Below are 20,246 nucleotides of genomic sequence, written 5' to 3' on the forward strand. Positions count from 1 at the left end.
TTTTGTGGATGTCTTAAGGATTGCTTCTTTGTAGTCAGGAAAATCTAAAACACTGCATTACACTTGACTTTCCCTATGTGTCCCTGGGATGGAAGGCAGGGAGGAAGGAGGAATACCGCTCGAGGTAGCCACGCACTCATGCTCTCTAGCTCAGCAATTCCTTCTCACCTTTGCAAACAAACTGCTACATTTGTTTACTAAATGCAGGCCTGCTAATCAACAGCAATCTGCTCATTGATGATAACACTGGATATAAAACTTCCACGAGAAAAAAAGATTGGAATCAACACCAATTAAAAAGACAACTATTGTATTTGGATTGACATAGTGGGCAAAATAACTATGTTTAGATAAAACCATAAACATAGAATACAAGGATTTGGGAGGAGCTTTATGAGACAGCAACAGACAAGCATATTAAGGTCACAGCTTGAACTGTGAGCATCACTTGTTGAAATATAAAGCAGAGTAATGGACAGAGGTGTAACACATTGCTTCTACTGATGAAAAAACCATAACTTAAAGCGGGAGGTTTTTTTTTTCATCTTCTTTTACCTTCCCTTTCAGAGAAGTTTACTCTGGAAATCAGACGCTTTTACAGAGAGCCATTACAGAAAGGTAACATCCAAGGTAAAAAGGAAATTGCAGTTGTCAGACATGTACATCTCAGCAGCTGTAAGTAGCATCTGCTTGAAATTACCCCTGATGAACAAGCAGTATTCTTAAACTCCTGTGCAATTTGGAAAACTTTGATTTTGACATTTTCATTCAGAATCAGAGGAATTGAGTTCAAAAGATCGCCTGGATGTTTATCAAAGTAATCACCACAGAATCACAAAACTCTGTCAAGAGGTACTAACAAACCAAGTAATCAACATACACACTTTGAAGAACACACAGAGACACTTATAGGGACTTAGTCATTTTTAATGTGAACATCACTGAAGAATTAAGACCAACTTTAATTGACTCCAGAAAGTCCATTAATTCTTTTTCTTCTCATAGATGGAAAAGCACAGCATACTATGTTTGGGAGATCAAGACACAGGCTATGTGCTTGCTTGTATATGTGTCGTCTATCCAAATAAACATGATTACTCCTTTCTTTTACCCCGAACACAGGGACTACCCTAATCTTCGGCATCAGGATGTTTCAGCTGTCAAGGGCAAAGGGATTTTTCTCATCACATGCAGATTCATTGTAGGCAGTAAAGCATTATATAACCGGGAATTTTAGGTCTGGTCCTACTCTATCTATTGCTTTCTTGCTTGGACAGGGGTGGACCATCAAAGGGATCCAGAATTACTATAACCTTGAGTTACACAATTCTCCAGTCTAATATGGAATGATTATTTAAAATGAAGAAGCTTCCAAAGAATGAAATCTTAACTGTGTGAGGAAAATAATTCATGTAATAAGAAAAAGACTTTATGGTTAGGTAGCTCAGCTGTTTCAGTGGTCATTTATAGCAATGGGCAAGATTCCTTTCTAGTTCCCGGAGACTGTATTTTTTTTGGCAGTAGACAATGCATACATAAATGTATATATTTAGACTTTTTAGTCCTTTATAATTATTCTGCTCTTTTATACATATTGACCAAGAATGGTTACTGAGAGCGAGGATGAATATTTTCATAATTTTCCATTTGTATTGGGAAAAAAGAAAAAGGAATTCTGTATGTTTAGATTAAAATTTCAGAATTAATTTTCAGCTCTAAATTGTGATACATAAGAGAAAAATTGTAATTAATGTTTCTATATATTCTGACAGACCCAAATTTCTGCTGTTTTTAACAGATCTACAAAAATGCCAGAGCCTGTAACTTAGGGATAACATCATACAGAGAAATCACATTCCCTAGAAAAAGTAAAGCATCATATAAACCATAGCAAATGCAAGAATCACAGAGAAGGCAATTCAAAACAAAGGAATCAAACCAGAGCAAAAATCACATTAAAACTGATGCTGAAAAACAAAACAACTAACTATTATTTCTGAAAGCAAAAATTTTTATTCTCATGTCTGAAGTGACAATTTCAACAACAATTTTTCAGGATTTTTAAATTGTGAGAAATATGTTTATTTGCAAATATGACATCCTCTTTTAGTATTTTCTATATCATTCTGTATATCATTCCAATTCACATACAGTACAATACAAATTTAGATTCCTTTAACATCACTGAGAAAAAATAAAAAAAATCAGTGTAAAAAAGTAGGGTAGCAATTCAAATATACACAGAAAATAAGGAGATGAATGACATTTCAGGACTGGTGGCTCTGGGTGACCAAAAATTTACCATTAATTGCTATAATTGAACTAACAGCAGTTTCTCTATTTTCCCTCTCAATCAGAAATGAATGAAATACAGATGACATCCACTCCTGCTTGTTGCCAAGTTATACTCTCTTTGCAGTGGAAAAACACAAGAATTACCAGGTAAAAGGCTTCTGGAATACAATAGGCTCTGCTGACTGCGGGGTTGTTTGCCCACAGAGAAGAATAAAAAAAAGCATAAGGTCTTTCTGTCATACCAATTTGATACAATTCACACTAGGAAACCCAGCGTGGGTGGGACCAGACAGATAGGAGGTCAGCTCAGCTATTCTTAGACTGTTTTTACCCTGTAGCCAAACAGATGTGGAGTGAGGAATGGGCAGAATTTTTACTGGGAAAAGGTTGCATGAACTACTTTGTTTTACAGGAAGAAGGAGCAGGGGAGAGATTACAATTTTCATTCACAGCCTTGTGCTGCAGAATAGCACATACACTTGTTTTTCCACAAGGCAGAGGCAGTCAGTCCCATGGTCTGGGGGCAGCCTATCTTGTAACACTTTCTGCAGCTGACACCCCAGTCCATTTCCAACCTTTCTGAACAACCTCTCCAGAGCAGGTCTGTATGCTACTCATACGATAAAGCACATAAATCTCCATGGGGTTCTGTGGAGAGCAGTACCTACTTGTGGGTCACATGACAGACAAACATACAGTATTTAAGTTGTTTCCACAATATACTACTTTTCCTAGTAGCTAGAAAAAGTGCTTTCCTACTACACAGCAAAACAACCAGGTATCTTGGCCTTCAGGTATGTCTACACCACAGTAGGCATTCCTAGCTTAATCCAGCTATCGCAAATAACAGGACTAATGAATATGCAGCAATATGTGTTTACAATAATGTTATTTCAAGTTGAATCTGCTAAATTATACAACATACCTATCAATTTGCAGTTGTGCTGGTAAGTTCTATTATATCTGTATGGCATAAGAACATGCATAAAAGTCATTCTGCTTTGACGACTCTGGTACAGTCACAGTGTTTACGCTACTCTAACCTGTTTCCAAAAGGGAAAGGGAGTGTCTCCTCTTTAAACTGTCATAAATCTTCATAACAGGAGGATTTTTTCTGTTATAACCAGCTCATGAAGGAAAAAAATATACCCTTACCTGATCTAGTTACTATGCAGAAAATGTACTTCAGCATATTGTAGGCCCAAGTGTACCTGTACTGAGATATTTAGAATGAACTATGTTTTATAAACAGGTCTTCTTTGTAAAAGTAAGCATTGCTAGGCTCTAAGTCATGCATTTCACTAACAATGAAAATATTCAATGACAGGCCTTAGGTGAATGAACAATGATCTGAATCAACCATGCTCAATGAACCACGGCATTATAATTTGATCTTGTATTATTTGGCATTAGATAAATGGGAGGCACTTTCAAATATGCCAAGCACAACTGAGGTCTCTCCTCCCTAATTCCTTTAATTAATCATGTATAGATGTTGACTTTTATGCCATATTTTGGGTTGTTTATCTTGCAGCATATCATAGTTCATAACAGATGAGCTCCCACTATAAATCTCCATGCAAAGGAAGGTTTTAAATATGTTAATGACTTTCATATTTAATACATGCAAAGAAGCAGCTGGAAGAACTGTACCAAAAAAGGCTCACTATATGAAGACTCTTAAAATTTAGTCTTGCATAAATCCTCAAGTGATGCTCTAATTGTGCACCCCATAGGCAAATACAAAGGGAGAGATGTACTTAAAGTGATGTGGAAGTCTAATAACTAAGAAAATAGGATATTCCATTCTTTCAGATTACTCTAGCACAGTCTGTTCCAAGTTTTTTGGGATAAGCAGATATATGTTACTGCTCCTGTTAGCAACTGCTAGCAATAAAACATACACATTGAGAGCAAGTTCTAGAGAACATTTATTTTTTATTAAACAGGCACTTCAGGATATGCCTAGACTTATGATTTGTACAGTTCCAAGTTTTTTTGGAGGCAATTTGGAGACCAGTCCAGGAGCTGCCTGTTCCTCAGGTCCTGCTGCCAGGAATAGAGAGATTAGTCCAGTTTCTCTGTTGCCAAGTCAATGCTTGTCATACTTTGTTAATGTTGTGCCTAAGGCTAGCCCTGTTCTTGACGTTATCCAAGACATTCATTTTATTCTACATTGGAAATACAAGTAGCTAGCACAGAGATTTTACTCTGATAGCATTAGCATTAGACTACTTTGCTTCTGGGTTCTACCGTATCACATAATGTATTGCTGTCACCAGATGGCTTCCCTGCCCTACTTCAAAACATTTCCAGCTGCATGTTAAAGATCAAAATTTGCTTCATACTGGTAGTACAACAGCATAATAATAAGCTGCTTCTTGCCCAGGCTTGTTGCTGTCTGAGTTTGTGTGTGAGGTTTGCTCAACTCTTCACCTGTCTTTATACTCAGGGTGGAGTTTAACAACCAGTCAGCTCGACAACTTGTCAAGAGGCATCACCAAGTTGACACAAAGCTCCAATATCTGCTGGCAAAGCATAGTAATCTTCTGTTGAGTGACAGTCATCCTGCATACAGGGAGCATGAGCCAAACTATTCTACAGGCATATTCAAGAAAATTCACAGTATCAGCATTGGATCAGCTAGCCTTAGAGGATATGATCTGTTGTATTATTTTAATGACAATTATATTCTTAACTTTATTTTCTTTAATTTAAATAGTTTTTTTGATATTCCTCATATTTAAGGAGATAAGACATTATAACACAGAAAAAAAAAAAAAAGGAAGTTGTAATTAGAATGAGGAATATCACATGGCATGCTCCAGTAACAGGTACTCCCTGCCATATATTCTTATCTAAAGCCCCTCTTCCTGAACAAAGTTTTCAGTTTTCACTTGGCCTCAGAAGAACAGGTCACTTCTGTCTGACACAACCCCAGATATTTGAATAATAACCTCTTATTATCACCTATTGAGGGCTGTCCAACCAATGTGCCTTTGTGATCCATGGTAATTAAGAAGGTAGTAATTGTTCTGATCCATAGCTCATCTTCTGAATGCTGATATATTGTTTCTTTGCAGAAGACCAACAAACCTACTTCCAGCATTACCTTTATGTTTGCTCAGCTTCCTATTTTATCCCAGCTATTGTTACCTCCTTAAATAGAAAATGCTAAATTAGGAGGTGATCTACAATAGATACTTTTGAGAGCTGGGCTGCCGTTCCAATAGACATAGACAGTCTGGAGGAACAGCCTGACAGAAATCTCAAAAAATTCAGCGAGGACCAGAGTGAAGTCCAGCACCTGGGAAGGGAGAATTCCTAGCAGCAATACAGGCTGGTGACTGACTGTCTAGGGAGCACCTCTGTTGAAAAGGACCTGGGGGTCTTGGTAGACAACAAGAACATAAGCCAGCAGTGTGCTCTGGCAGCAAAGAGAGCCGACAACATTCTGGGCTGTATAAGAGGAGCACTGACAGGACATCAAAATCAGTGGTCATTCTCATTTACTCAGCACTCATTAGACCACATACAGAATATTGCATCCAGCTTAGGATGGTCTAGAGACCTTCCACTACAAGGAAGATATCAATAAATTGGAATGAGTTCAGCAGAGGGCCACCATGAGAATCATTTGCCCTGTGAGAAGTGGGTGAGGGAATGGGGTTTGTTCAGCCTGGGGAAGAGATGACTGCAAGGGGACCTAACAGCAGCCTGCCAGTGCTTAGGGAGAGGTTATCAATAAGATAGAGCCAAGCTTTTCACAGTGATGCATGGTGGGGTGATGAAAAAAAACTGGCAAAAATAATAAAAAAAAAAAGATTGGGTATAAGGAAAGATTTTTTTCCTCATAAGGACAGACAAGCACTGGAGCAGTTTGCCCTGTAGGTTTCCAAAACCTGACTGGATAAAACCCTGAGCAACCTGGTCTGACCCCAGAGATCACTGCTCTGAGTAGAAGGTTGGACTTGAGAGACTTCCTGAGGTCCTTTCCAACCTAAACCATTCTATGGATCCAATGTAATCTTTTTTTCCCCTAAATACTAAAAAAAAAAAAAAAAAAAAAAAAAAAAAAACTGTGAAACTATAAGCTTAATGAATTAATTAATTCTGTGAAGTCATGTACAAAATGTCAACATGAAGAGAAGACATGGACAACATGAACAGAAATCACTGCACACAATTTAAGAATCAAGGATGATGTGAGTCATAAAATCATCTGTAATGGCATGCTACCCCACAGCAAACATTTATTCAAAAAGATTCAGAGTATTGTTCTTGCATGCCCTCATTCAGCATAGTTCAGAAATTGCCTACAAGTATCTCAACGGTCAGATGAGAGCTCTTTAAATTTAAGCTCCATGGTGACATAAGAACAAATATGCATAATGAAATACATTTAGTCTGTAAGTTAGAAGACTTCTAATCTTCTGAGGAATTAAAAATTCTGGAAGAATCTGTGAATAGGAGTAATTGGGAATAACAGAGGTAAGTGGTTTCAAGAGCTAAGGAACTTTATTGAAGGGATAAGTTAATGAATGACCTCTCCCTCCCCATTCAGTATTATTCTGCATTACCCTGGCTCTGAATCTAATACTGTAGATGTTATGTTATCTAGGTAAAAAACACAGAAATCACTGTCTAATGCAACAGTGAACAGTTTACAGGCTACAGGTCAGAAACAGCCCAGCTGAACGGTCTGGCCTAGAGAAACACGCTGATCACAGAAAGAAGTACAGGTCATCCCTTGGACACCTGCTGCACAAGCAGAACATAACTGTACATAACAAAGAAGCAATGTCTACCATATGATTCATCATTCATGCATGCTTTTCTACAGTAGGGGGTACAATAATGATGAGAGAAGACCAATGTTTTGGTCAGGTGGTGACATGAATTCTGTTATACAAATTGCCTGAACTTCAGTGCATAACCCTCCGTAAGAGGCATTGTGGCCTCTTGACAGAACTCCATTAGCACAACAATACCTATCACAACTTCTAGCCACAAATCAAAAGAAAAGGCAGAGACAATCAGGTGGCAGACTACTCTTCTCAACCTACTAGAAAAACAGCAGCACCTCATCCATATCTGAGCTAAACAGTATTAAAGGCCTTAACATCTACATGAAGATGTTCACATTCATTGCAAAACAGAAAATCAAATGCTGGTGATGTGGGTGACATGTTCGAGGGACCTTAAACTTGAGACTCTTTCTATAAATCTTGTCCATTCTATACTAATAGATGCTGTATTTCAGCACTTTTCAGATTTATTTGACAAAATTCTCTTATCATCATTATATCCTTATTATTCCCGCCTTCCCATCCTTGTTCAAGTACACACAACTGTAGTTTGCAATGAGTTCTTACCAATAATTTCATTCACTGTTATCAACTATTTAACTACAATGCCAGCATCTTCCATATTTTCCAAGTATGTAGTATCGCCTTTCATGTTAAATTAGGAGGAACCTGTAAACCGATTTCAATATCCTAGTCTCTTTAGCAACTTTCATCAGCCCAGTAAATCAGTATATATTTTGGTTCCTCCGCTTTCTGGCTACAAATATATCCAGAGCTCCAAGACTAACTCTTGCCTGGCTCCTTCCAAAGTGCTGTCAGAAAGCTAGAGTGCCAGAGGCAACAAAAGTCAGGTTCCTCAAGGGGTATAGAGATCCAACGAAATGCTGGGCTAAGTTGTTCTCAAATATGACAACTCCATATCAAAATTGTTCAGATCTTCAACATTTTGAAAAAATGGTGAATTCTGCAGCATAGCTCAAAGGTTCTCAGCTGATGTGGATGGCACACTTCATAACTCTTATCTTACTGGAGATGGTGGGGAACTTCAGGAAACGCTGTGAGGAACTAGAGGGTGCCTGCTGCTGACAACTAAGGAGAGCCAGCTAAGGACAGCCATAGGAGGTCTTAACTTCTCCTGGGAGGCTTTAGCAAGGTCTAGCTGCTGCTAACAAGCTCTGCTGGTTGCCCCTGATCAGAGGGAGCTGTGGAGTCTCTCAACTGAGAATCTAAGAGACTCTTAAGTAAAAAACACACTTAGTATCTGACCATCAGGAATATTTAGTATGTTTAGGAGTATTTGAGTAGTAGAAACGTCAGAGCAAATCTATATTACCCCACAAATCAATCTGGATGAAATCTTTTTTTCTTGATTAGGACAAAAACAAATTTTTTCATTAAAAAAAACTATTACAATTTTGAGGAAAATGATTTTACTGCTTTCCATAGCATCTGAAACACTCCTACTGTCTATCTGTGATTCTTGTTCCCCAGCACAAACACTGACTACTGTTTCATTTGTGCCATGTCAAACTGATAGAGCATGCCTTATTAATGGTTTTTTTTATTATCCAAAGACCTACACATCCCCTTTTGCTTAGAGAGATGATTTGTTTCTTTATTTTCAACACGGTCAGAAGAGCTTTATACCTCTTAAATCATTCCTTTGCTAAATACCTACAAAAAGAAGACTCAACAATAGATGGTTGATTAATTGGGACTTAAATCTGTATACAGTCACATAAGATTAAAACTTTTAGTCACTAATGCCTCTGCTAACAACATATAGTCAAAATAGTCTTAACCCCAAATATAAGACAAATATAAAATGTTACTTATATTCTTTAACTTAATACTTCAAAAACACATGGTATAAAATCAAAGGAAAGCATTCAAGATTCTATCACATACCAGATTGTCTGAAAATGACAGGATTATATTCTGCACAATACCAATCTACAAATCCATTTTAAAGATGGAAATAGAGCAAAGAAGTGATAATTTGATGTCCTAATGAATACGTAAAGCTGCATGAAATATTATAAGGCACTTGAATATGATTGTAAATATTTCCTTAGAAGCAGTTGCAGAATTTTACAATTTTTTTTTTTTAAGTCATCTGTGGCTCTGCTGATATTACGCATCTAATCATTTGCTTTCCCACAGTTCCTACTTATTTGAATATGTGTATTTTTTATAAATTTTGATGGATATCCCTTCTGAGGTTTATTTTCAATATATACTAGATTTTCAAAAGGCTTTATTCTCATCTTATTCATACCATCAGAATATCCAGAATATGGTACATCCATCAACAGCCCATGTGCTGGTATGGAAACTACCATCCTTCAAATTCCCGGGAAAAGTAATAACTTCTATTTTATTATTATTATTATTATTAGGAATCATTCTCAGACCCCAGTAAGACCAAAAACAGAATTGTCATTTAAAGTCAAAATTGGGCCAATATAAACAATTGCAATGAAATCAATATTGAAAGCCAGAAACAGAAAGGAATTACAGTATAGCAACGGTAAAGACTACTAATACACAACGGTTTTCACATACATATAATGTCACAAGAGAGTCAGTGCATTGCGTTTTTTGGAGTACCTTCCCTAGTTTAGCTGCTGTCACAGAATAAGCTTCTCTGAAACATTTCAAAAGAAAAAGCAGAATGTCTCAACAATTTTGTGGCAAGCAGAAATCTGAACTGAGCTACCTAAATTGTGCAAGAATGCATTCTTAAGGCTCATATAATTCTCATTAAAGTTAATAAGATATTTTACTGGAGCTGGATCAAGTCATTTGATGAAAGGAAAGTTGAACTGGGATTCTCTTTCATGAACATATCTGTAGACAACCATTCAAACTGATGTGTGTGTGTCCATGCACACAAGCACTGGAGACTTTTCTATGTGAAGTCCACTCCACCCACATTTAATGCTAGAAAGAGACTGCATACCCTACATTTTCACGGTTTTTTTTTCAGCTACCTGGATAAGATAAGGCCAACCTTCATTAGCTGGTTTGGCTATTTGGGAGTTCTCTTGCAAACATCTCTTCAGATTTACCTCAGACTAAATCTTTGCTCTTTCCTTTAAGCTTTTATTCATTCTGTATCTAATGTCAAGTGCATCTCCATGAAAAGATTTGTTTTTTTTCTGAAGTGTTAATCTCTCACCATCCAAAAAAAAGTATCCATTGTTAATACTGCCTCAAAGGGCCATACTTCCAGCATATTTCATCTGCATAGGGCTCAAGTCACTGCAGAGACTCTCCAGAGAAAATTCCAGCAGTGTGCCTTGGAAGAGTCATCTGCACAAAACATCTGCAAAGAGCTTTGTACGGCTGCTACCAAAGATCTACTAAGAAAGTGTTTTTGCATCACTTAGTGACACAAAAAAAGAAAAATTTTATCCAGCTTTTGACAGGCAATCTAATCCCAAATTCTGCTACAGGTTTCCCAGAAAGTCTTACATGCTTCAATCTTTCATTAGATGCTGGAAGACTTTCCAGCTCATGGCAGCAACAAGGAAGGCTTGTCAAAATTCTTGATACCAACAGTAGTCCAAGACCTGCAACCTCAGGCTTGTTCTACATATCTAAATCAGCAAGTACCACAAATGGAGCATGCTTCAACCCTGATTTGTTCAGTCCCTGGTGAGACCTCTTAAAAGCACTACTTGTGCTGTCTGTGGTAGAAGTATTCATCTCAATAAGCCTGTTCAGGCAAGAAATGTGGGTTAAGACCCCAGAAACATGGGTCTTAAGACTGGAGATGAAGCCTACCTCAGTACTGGCAATGTCCAACCTCAGTTAAACAAATATTTAGGCTGATAGTAGAGCACAGTTATTTCAGACAACTGATTTGCTTGACATCTGAAAGTAGACACAAAACAGTTGATGTCGAAAAGACAGGAGAAACACCACTGTTGTGGTTCTCTCCTCATAAGGAAGCCCCAGAAGAATTCTCAAACAAAACGGGACCCAATTTTGAAAGACAAGCAGACTGTATGAATTGCAGGCATGGCTAGTTTCAAGATAAAAGGGCAAAAGCACAAGTAGATTTTCTGTTTCTTTGAGCAGGTTTCAGATCATACAATAACAAGAGAAAGGTTACAGTCCTGAACTTGTACCTCTTACTCTTCTCTCCCTTTTCTGCAGGACCACAAGCTGTTTTTCCTCCCTTTTCCCCTAGGGTACGAAGTTAACATCATTGTTTTTTTCTTGATAACCTCAGTAGTTACCTGCCTTTGATGACTATAAAATGTGCTTAGATGTCTTAAGTAAGTGCTGAAAACCCTTCATTTCCTAGGGAAAGCTGCATCTTAACCAGCAGACATTTAGTGAAAATCAGTTGTCCCTCTGCTCCTAAGGCCTCTGGCCTATGAATACCAGCCTTCTAGACCTAGAAGACACTGTTACTAACAAAAAGAACATAGATCAGACCAAAAGTCTAGTTAGCCTTGTACTGTTTCTGACAGTGGCCAGAAGAAGGTGCCTACAGAAGAACATGGGAAATGAGTAAACACTCAGTGATACTTCTCTCAAAGTATCTTCCCAGCCTTTAACAATTTGCAGTCGATCAATCCCCCTTCATCTTTCCCATAGTACTCAATTATATATCAGCCTCTCACAAGTAGTCTTTTCTCTAAAGATGAAAGGTCCTGGCCTACTTACCATTTGCCCTAAAAAAGCCCTCTGAACTTTTGAACATCCTGATTGTCTAACCTTTTTCAGCTTTACTTTTTTTCCAGCTTAAAGGGTATTTCCCTTACAAAAGGCTCACAAATATCTCTTTTTTTTCCCTGAAAAAGGCAGCTTCAGCCTTCTGCCTACAGTGCTGGAGTATCATAATCAACAAATGAACCTACCTGTCTCCCTAATTCACATATTACTGTGCAAACACCGGTTCAGTGGGTATTCTTGTTTCACACACCGAGAATGAGATCTTTCAAAAAGGTAACTTGTTAGTTACCTAGGATACTGAGAGATCTATCTTCAATCTGAAGACTGTCTTATTAGACCAGCTGTACACTCTGAATGAGTCTCTTCCTTCTTGAGAACTAAATATTAGTTCTGCTATACCTTAATTAATACCAGCGGTAGTTAGCAAGGTAATTTTCCAGCTTGAGCATACCTCATCTCAGACAAGAATTTTAGGAATACAGATTTGATCAGGGAATGAAGAAAAAAAAAAAAAAGCTTAACTCATGTTATAAGTAAAGGCAGCGTTAAGTTCCTCTGAAACAATAGTTAATATTTAATAGCCCTGGTTACTAAAGGTTTCAGCTGAGACTTACGTGAAGATAAATCTGTACCTTCAAAGAATTGGTCTCTGCCCCAAAGAATATTTATACTGTACATGCCCAACAGTAGCATTTTTAGTTCTAAATGATTATAAATGAACTAGAACCATTTATGCTTCTATTCAGTCTATTATTTTTATTACTTCTGCTCTTAGAAATTCCACCTAGTGATCAAGGCTCAGATGCATCCCTCCTAATTTTATATAAGTAACTGAAGCATTTAAGCAACAACAAAGATAGACACTTTCAGTGATGATTTTACTCACCTAAATTCTGAACCTGCAGCAAAACAGGGCTTGGCTCCCATCCCACATGCTTTTGCTTCTGCTCTTTCACTAATGTCATTTACATGCCTACATACATGATAAATGTGATTTAGACATGAATTGTATATGTTGACTCTGTTGGGTTTTGAGCTTTTGTTTGTTTGTTTTTTTAATTTTAAGTGGAACTGCTTAAGACTGCGCTTACGTCTCTCCGTGCAAAGCTTCCCTGTCACATCCCTGAAGGTAGCTAGAAAAATTCTGCATCTTCCTTTTAGTGTGGGATATCTAGGAGAAAAATCACAAAGAAGGTCCATATCTGATTTTGGTCTCTGCTGGGGGTGAAATATTTTAAAGTTAAGAATAACTATGTCCTCTAATACATTTAAAATAATGAAACAATCTTATAAGGATGATTTTAGGGAATGAAGCTGACAATGTGAATTCCATAAACAGCATATGAGGAGGTGTGAGGATGGAAAAGACAGCACTGGAGTTTTTGGTCTACAGACTTCATTAGCTTCTTCATTCCTTGAGTAAATTATAGGAGTCTTTATTCCTTGGTTTTACAGTTGTATACTTAACAGATCACTTCTCTGCTCATATATAATGTGATAGATGAGATGGAGTTTCTAAAAGAGGACTGGAATATCTGTTGGAAGATATTAGTTAGTCCAAGCCACAATTCTAAAACTTGAAAACTTCAATGAAATTTTGTTATAAAACTCAGGAAACAGTTGTTAAGATAGAGACAGAATATTTCCATTCTTTGCTTCAAAATGATTTTATATTTCAATAATATAAAGGTGGAGGGCGAAGTAAATTAAAATCAACTCATAACCTGAGTAATAATGTTACTAACTTGGAACATCAGTTTTAGAATAATTCAAATCAGGAATTTTAACTTTTCTTATTTCTTTTAGGAATAAAATATTTCTATACAAGTGCAAGACAAGAAAAATCCCTCCTTAGGACTGCATTCCTGAAATTCAAGAAAGAAATTCTCACAGGCTATATTTGTATTCCTATCAAAGAAGGGCCAGGGACCAGCTGCTGGTCCCCAGGTCATGTGGCACAGATTGGATCATGTCCAGCTTGCTAAGGCCTATGTTCCTTTGTGACAGATTTGTCTCCGAAACAGCTAGTCAAGAGCAGTCCAAAGCAGAGCCAGAAATTAAGCTGGTAAATAAACAGTGTGAATGATCAAGTTTCAGTGTACACTCGCTGCCTTTTTTATTTAGCAGCACGGGTGCAACACCAGAAAGCTCCAGAGTATGGAAGCTGCTTCTGCTGTTACCTTTGACCAATTAAGAGTTAACTTTTGGATCAATTTTGAAGCCCCTTTTTGGAACATTAAAGCTGATTAAATTAAGGTTGTTCTTGTGCGTGTAAACTTTACTGTGTTATGACTGGCAAATTATTATATTTGTATATTATTTTGGGGTGTTCATGTGTAAATTAATTTTTGATGGATTCTGCAAAACAAGAAAATAATTTATAAACTTGCCTAGTTTATCATCATGTTCCAGCTATGGGAGTGCAAATACGTGTATTCTTGCTTTTCAGGAACAGGTTGATGCAAATAGTTTTTAGCTGCTCAATCACTGATACTCTAATCCTAAAGAATGAGCACAGCCTTCGAAAAAAGTTATTTCAGTCAAAACCAGGACAGAAAAGGATTATAAAACACACAAAGACATGTCTTGTCAAAGAGACTCTCCAGCTGCTTGCTTGTGCATTACATTTGGTAATTTCAGAATGCCACAACTATTACAGATGAATTTTGCATCATATTTCTACAGTCTTCAAATTTTCATTGATATGCTTTGTCTTTATTTTCGCAGTTCACTATATCAGACTGCACTTTTCTGAATTTTATGTTTAAGTTCACAGCAAGAATGAGAAATCAAGGGAACATAAAAGGGATTTCAATTTCACAGATTGCTTTGGTCCACAGATTGTAAGGCCCTCGTTTAATGCACAGTCCATTACTAAATGGAAAAACACCCTGCTTTTTAAAACAATGCTACGGCTGCATAGCTTTATGAAGCTGAATAGCTGCTATAAATGGTCTTAGCAATAATTCTGGATGTAAAGCATCCAAAATCCATCAATGTATTAGATCTATAATTTAGTTATTTGCTGGTACAATTTAGCAAAAGTGACCAGGATGACACATAGTATTTGGAAAGTGGTTTGTAATTTAAAACTAACAAACTTCATAAAACTTGCTGTGTGTCAGTTGACAGCAAAGAACTTCAACATTGTGCAGTCATTTTTATACTTTCAAATTTCTTAAAATTTATTAGTGAGTTGCATTATAAGTTTCAAAAAGATGCTTAGGATGTATTAAGGCAGAAAAACATTCAGTTCCTTACTATTCTGCAAATATTTATGTGCTTGCTAAGATTCGACTGCAGTGGGACACAAATCCATACTATGTACTGCAAATACATTTAATTACATCATCAATATAAAACTTCTTTTCATCTAAGCAAACTCAGTTCTTCTGTCAAAACAGTTTTGTATGAGCATTCAGAGAAATGCTGTAAAATTAATTATACAACTTACTGTATACCATCAATACACATCTCAGGTAGAACTCTGTCTTTGCAGAACTATATCAACACATATGTGCCATTTCAATCCTCATGAAGCCATCCAAATAAAGCCTACAAGGGACTTGCATGGTACATGGATCTTGTGGTGCTTCTCAGTTCAAAAAATAGTGAAGTTTCAACAGTTTGTTATAATCGCATAATCCCAGAGATATAGCTGAGAATGAAAACTAGAGTTTGCAATATAAGATTCTTCAAGTTTCATTGATAACTGAAGAAATTCTAGTAATATGAAGCAATAAAAGCAAAATTTAAAGCTACAAAAAATTTAGAACCTACTGTTCAACAGTTCGAGTGTGTGTTGGGGGGGTGAGAGCGCAAGAGAGCGCGCACGCAAGAGCAAGCACATGCATACACACTTATGTTTTAAATATGCATTTTTTGGTGTTTTCAGTTTAAACTACTTTGCTGTGTTAGAAATGTTTCTATTTTTATGATACAAATATTTCTAAAAAGAAAATATTTACTTAAAATTATTTAGAAAACAATGTGTGAAACACTGACCAATATTCTTTCCATTCAACCTTTTAGTCAGAGTTCATGAACAACATAATAGACAAATTCCTTATTTTGGCCTCCAGCAACTTTGGAAGAGAAACACATAAAAGAGTCAAAATGTATTCAGAAGTTCACTTTACAATAATTAGCTAGAATTTTTTAATATTTTATTAATGTTACTCTAAAATCTAAATTAAAGGCGCAATCTTGCCTGCTTTTGAGACAATAGAAATTTGTACTTTTGCTTTACCAGATGCAGAATTAGAACCAAAATCAATTCAAAATTGATACAAATCATAATACATTATTATTATGTAAACTAACAATGGAGGCTTAGTAAAAAGAATACAAGGCAAAGAATAGAATAGTGCACTGTGGTTTTATTGATGGCAGCAATGACAATTTGCTTCTTTCATATGTAAAAAGTATTCGGCTTCATGTAACTAAGAACTTTAAAAAAAGTCTCTTTTGAGGTGTCAGCTTTGCATTCCTTCCGCTCACACCAGCCTTCTTTGTTCTGTCCTGTTGCTTGGTAAAAGCCAGAAGTTCTTCTAGAAGTCCTCAGCAAGTTGGAGCTGCCAGTGAATTTCCCCCCACCCCGAGAAGATTGCTAAATGAAAAAAATACAATAGATAAGCACAAAAACTCTCTGCTTTTTGTGCAACATATGCTTTACTGCTATTTTTTTCCTTCAAAAAAGTATATATCTATTATTTTGTACTTAAATAGATATAAGTCTTCAAAAGATTAAATCAGAAGGTTGCACTCCAATGCAATAGATAGCATTGGTATAATACAAGGAAAGAACACTTTTAGGCAATGACTCTTACAAAAATGTGATTTCTCCATTGGAAAAGACTGCAATACAGATTTTATAGCAAGTTTGACAAGGTGTAGATTAATTCTGTCACTGAGCAAAGAAAAACCCAAGAAACAAATAATGACCAAGAACTCCTAGGTCCTTTCAAGCTCCTCCAAAAGCAATGATCCTTTAAAACACACATTTCTGATTACTTGCTCCCCTCCTTTTTCATACTATCATGACATTCTAACCCAGGAAATGTAAGCTCAGGAGATATTTTTATTGAAGTTAGATTCTAATTCTTGTATCTTTATTCTCTAGGAGAGTATCTTATTTTACAAACCTGTTAAAACTAGTATTTGACTCATACCCTAAACAATCTACAAGGAGTCCAAGGAGTCTGAATGCAATGCTCTAAATGGGTTCAGTTATACTGTACTCCACACAAAATTCAGACAGCAATTTTAGCAGGGGAAAGGTAGTCTACATCACACAGATACAGCTCCTGAATACGGCACTACAATACTTTCATCCTCCAAAAGATTGCAATGCAATGTTCTTAAGTTGAGGAAAATTTTCTGGGTTTTGATGCTATTCAGAGATGACCCGAAATGCCACCTTCTTTAAGAGAAAGGAACAGGCCATTCAGTCTTCAAGACATTCACTACAACACATTGACAAAGGAAAAAAAAGAAATCCACATTACAAATTCTAAGTTAAATAAAGGATTGTTTTGAGTGGAAGTAATACAGGAGCTAGCTAAGATTAAGCAATGCTTCCTGCCCCCATCTCCTATGTAGAAGGCATCTCTTGCCTCACAATTTCTTGGCAGAATTTTTTTTTTTCCTGGAAAAGACTATTGCTACTTATTGACAAATGCCTTTAAATTTGCTTTACTGACAGTATTCACAACCTGAATCCAATCTCTTTATGATATTTTTTGACAAATGATATTGGCAGTCAATTTAAATCAGGATCCTGCTAGAATTGTCAAAGCAAGGTGCAAGAAAAAGGTGCAAGAAAACCTGCAAGGAACAACAACCTCTACCTTAGTAAAGTTGTTCCTTACTTGTGAACAGTTAATTCACTCTCCTTGGACACAGGAGTTACTATCAACTTCTCTGGATGTCTGTATTGCCTCTCCTCTCAGCTGACCAAAGCAAAAAACAGTTTTCCAGATTTACATTGTAAAATTAGAGAAATACCAAAATTCCTAAAGGCACAAAAAATATTTTAGACTGTCCTCTACACTGAATTCAAATTTCATTAGCTAGGCAAATGAAACAACACTTCTCTGAGACAGTAAGAGTTAGTTTAGAACTCAACACATACACCAGAAGTGTTTTTGCTTGCTTTATAATTATCACATGAAATGCTTACTGATGGTGATTGATATATTTACTTAAAATAGAAAATTGAATGGTAAGTGCAAAAATAGTGTATTACAGAGTAAAAAAAAAAAAAAAAAAAAGAGTCAGGAATAAAATTTGCTTCTTACATTGCCAGTACTCCCCCAAATGAAGGTATTTTAGCATATGATCAAACAAGCAAAATGTTTGGAATTACATGTCAGAAATATCAAAAGCTCTACAGACCCCAGCACCTGTTCCATCACATGAATGGAGGAAGATTACAGCAATGAAAGGAACTACAAACATATTAGTAAAAATAAAGAAGCTAATAGAAAAAAAATCAGATGCAAGATACATGGTAGATGTTCACAAAATATTATGTGACTTCACAAAGCTTTCTTTATTCAGAATAGACTTTTAATCAACCATTTAGAAAAAAGGACTTAGAAGATTCACAAGTAAGATGGATGCAGTACTTGATCTGGTTAGTGAAAGAATTACAATTTGTTTATCTGATTGGCTTTTTTAAATTTCTAAATGTAAATATCAGGGATATTATATTTTCTGAGTGTGATTATAATCCTCACATTTCTAATTAATTAATAAACTATAGCTTCAAGTATATCCTTAAGATTCAGAGTATGGTGAATATTGTTAGGACCTGCACCTCATCGTTCAATGGCAAGGTCACTAAATCATAGATTTTAATGTTAGAATTGCAAATTCTCCTTTCCTTGCTAAAGCAAAACGGTAGAAAACACATTCATTGACATATATGGCTCATAAAAACTAGCATATTGGACCATAAACAGAGGTAGACAATCCAAATGCAGCAGGGACTGCATCCATGTGCTTCAGGGAAGAAGCTAGCCCAAAGTATGTGGAAAAAGAGAAAAATCACTGCTGCTACCAGGTTTAAAAGTATCAAGTAAAAGGTTGCTTATACCACACAAGCCTCTCCATAATATGTAAAAATACAGAGTTATTTTCCAAAGCATTTTTTTTTGTCTTACCCCTTCCTACAGGTATATTCAGTCTCTTTCTACAACTAGAAAATTCACAGAAAAATAGATATCCACCTCCTATAACAAAAATATCCATATCACTAAAAAAATTCAGGACCAGCTGCCAAATGCATCTTTTAAGTAGGTGACTGCAAAGAGGGGTTTCTAACCTGAGAAAGCACAACTATGAATCTTTCACTTAAATGATAAGACAGATTTATTATCAATAATTCTCTGTAGGTGTGGGAATCACTGTGATTTGGGCTTATGCCTCACAATTCATAAATAGATTGCCACTATTAAATACAGTCAGTCATACCTGCATTACTGTTTGCTCAGTATCACTTTTTTTTTTTAATGAGAAACAACATTCGTCTAGTAATTTTAAAGAATGTATTTGTTCATATAATGATAACTACCATAATTTATTTTTTCAATATGCTCATTACCTTCAACTCATTGCTGAGGGCCCCTATACCAGCCTATTACTGGCAAAGCTGTAGGAAGTTCTCTCACAAACATCACAAAGAAGGAGCAATACTCAAATATATAACAATTCAGATATAAATTCTTGAAATCTACACCCACAAATAAAATGCCAGTATCATGTATTTACCTTTTAATTCTTATTAATCAGTTTCTAGCTCTTGGGGGTTGATAAAATTGTTGAGTAGGTCGTGTGGACCGTCTTGGCTGACCATCACCTCCTCTGCGGAACTCTAGAGTTTGTTCATATGTTTCTTCATCCTCCTCCTGCAGGTAAATAGCATTGTTTTAAATGAAGAGTAGGCAAATGAATTATACATGAGTAAGTATATGCACACAGACACACACACACATGTACCAATCAGTGCATGCATAGGAACTGCTACTTCTGTGCTGATGACCATTTAAGAAAATCAGTGACATAATGGGAGTGAGTAGCTCCCTTTTTCAAACGTAGGAAAGCTAGCAAATACAAGGTGGTGCATCTCAAGACACAATTCCCCAAGGCAGTGGCAGAAGCTATTAAATACTTGCAAGAAGCATATGTAGGAAAGCAAAAAATTATTTTCCAAAAGTCATACAGGCAACAAACTCAAGAAGACAACCTACATGACCTGCTAGAACAGGAGAAAAATCACCTTTTGGGAGTTGCAGAATGTGTGTGAAATGAAATAAAGGAATTAGGGAATGAAAATGCAAGCAACAAAATCTGACAATATATATTCTAGAAGCACGTCTGAAAAAGAAGATACAAATCTGTGAAGCAGTAATATTGAAAAAATCTACAAGTAATAGTGGACAGCAATTTTGA

General features: G+C 36.3%; 1 protein-coding gene and 1 long non-coding RNA gene across 6 annotated transcripts in view; one reads left to right on the forward strand and one right to left on the reverse strand.

Moving 5' to 3' along the window:
• Positions 1-565: 565 nt before the first annotated feature.
• Positions 566-14,047, forward strand: LOC135327142 (uncharacterized). The gene is made up of 4 exons (XR_010387222.1): positions 566-630; positions 2,358-2,442; positions 12,859-12,921; positions 13,599-14,047. It is a non-coding gene; the product is annotated as an uncharacterized LOC135327142 (long non-coding RNA).
• Positions 14,048-16,151: 2,104 nt separating this feature from the next.
• TDRD3 (tudor domain containing 3) overlaps positions 16,152-20,246 on the reverse strand; it is a 114,403-nt gene continuing 110,308 nt past the window's right edge. For 4 of the 5 annotated variants that reach the window (XM_064504779.1, XM_026111445.2, XM_064504784.1 and 1 more), the window contains 2 exons: positions 19,566-19,702; positions 16,152-16,401 (listed from right to left, as the gene is read on the reverse strand). In XM_064504779.1, coding sequence (XP_064360849.1) covers positions 19,583-19,702 — 120 coding nt within the window. In that variant the 3' untranslated portion in view covers positions 16,152-16,401; positions 19,566-19,582. Of the gene's footprint in view, positions 16,402-17,003; positions 17,258-19,565; positions 19,703-20,246 lie in introns of those variants that run through there. The other variant, XM_064504780.1, reaches the window with a different exon arrangement.

This window comes from Dromaius novaehollandiae, chromosome 1, assembly GCF_036370855.1.
Source record: "Dromaius novaehollandiae isolate bDroNov1 chromosome 1, bDroNov1.hap1, whole genome shotgun sequence".
NCBI classification, from domain to species: Eukaryota; Metazoa; Chordata; class Aves; order Casuariiformes; family Dromaiidae; genus Dromaius; species Dromaius novaehollandiae.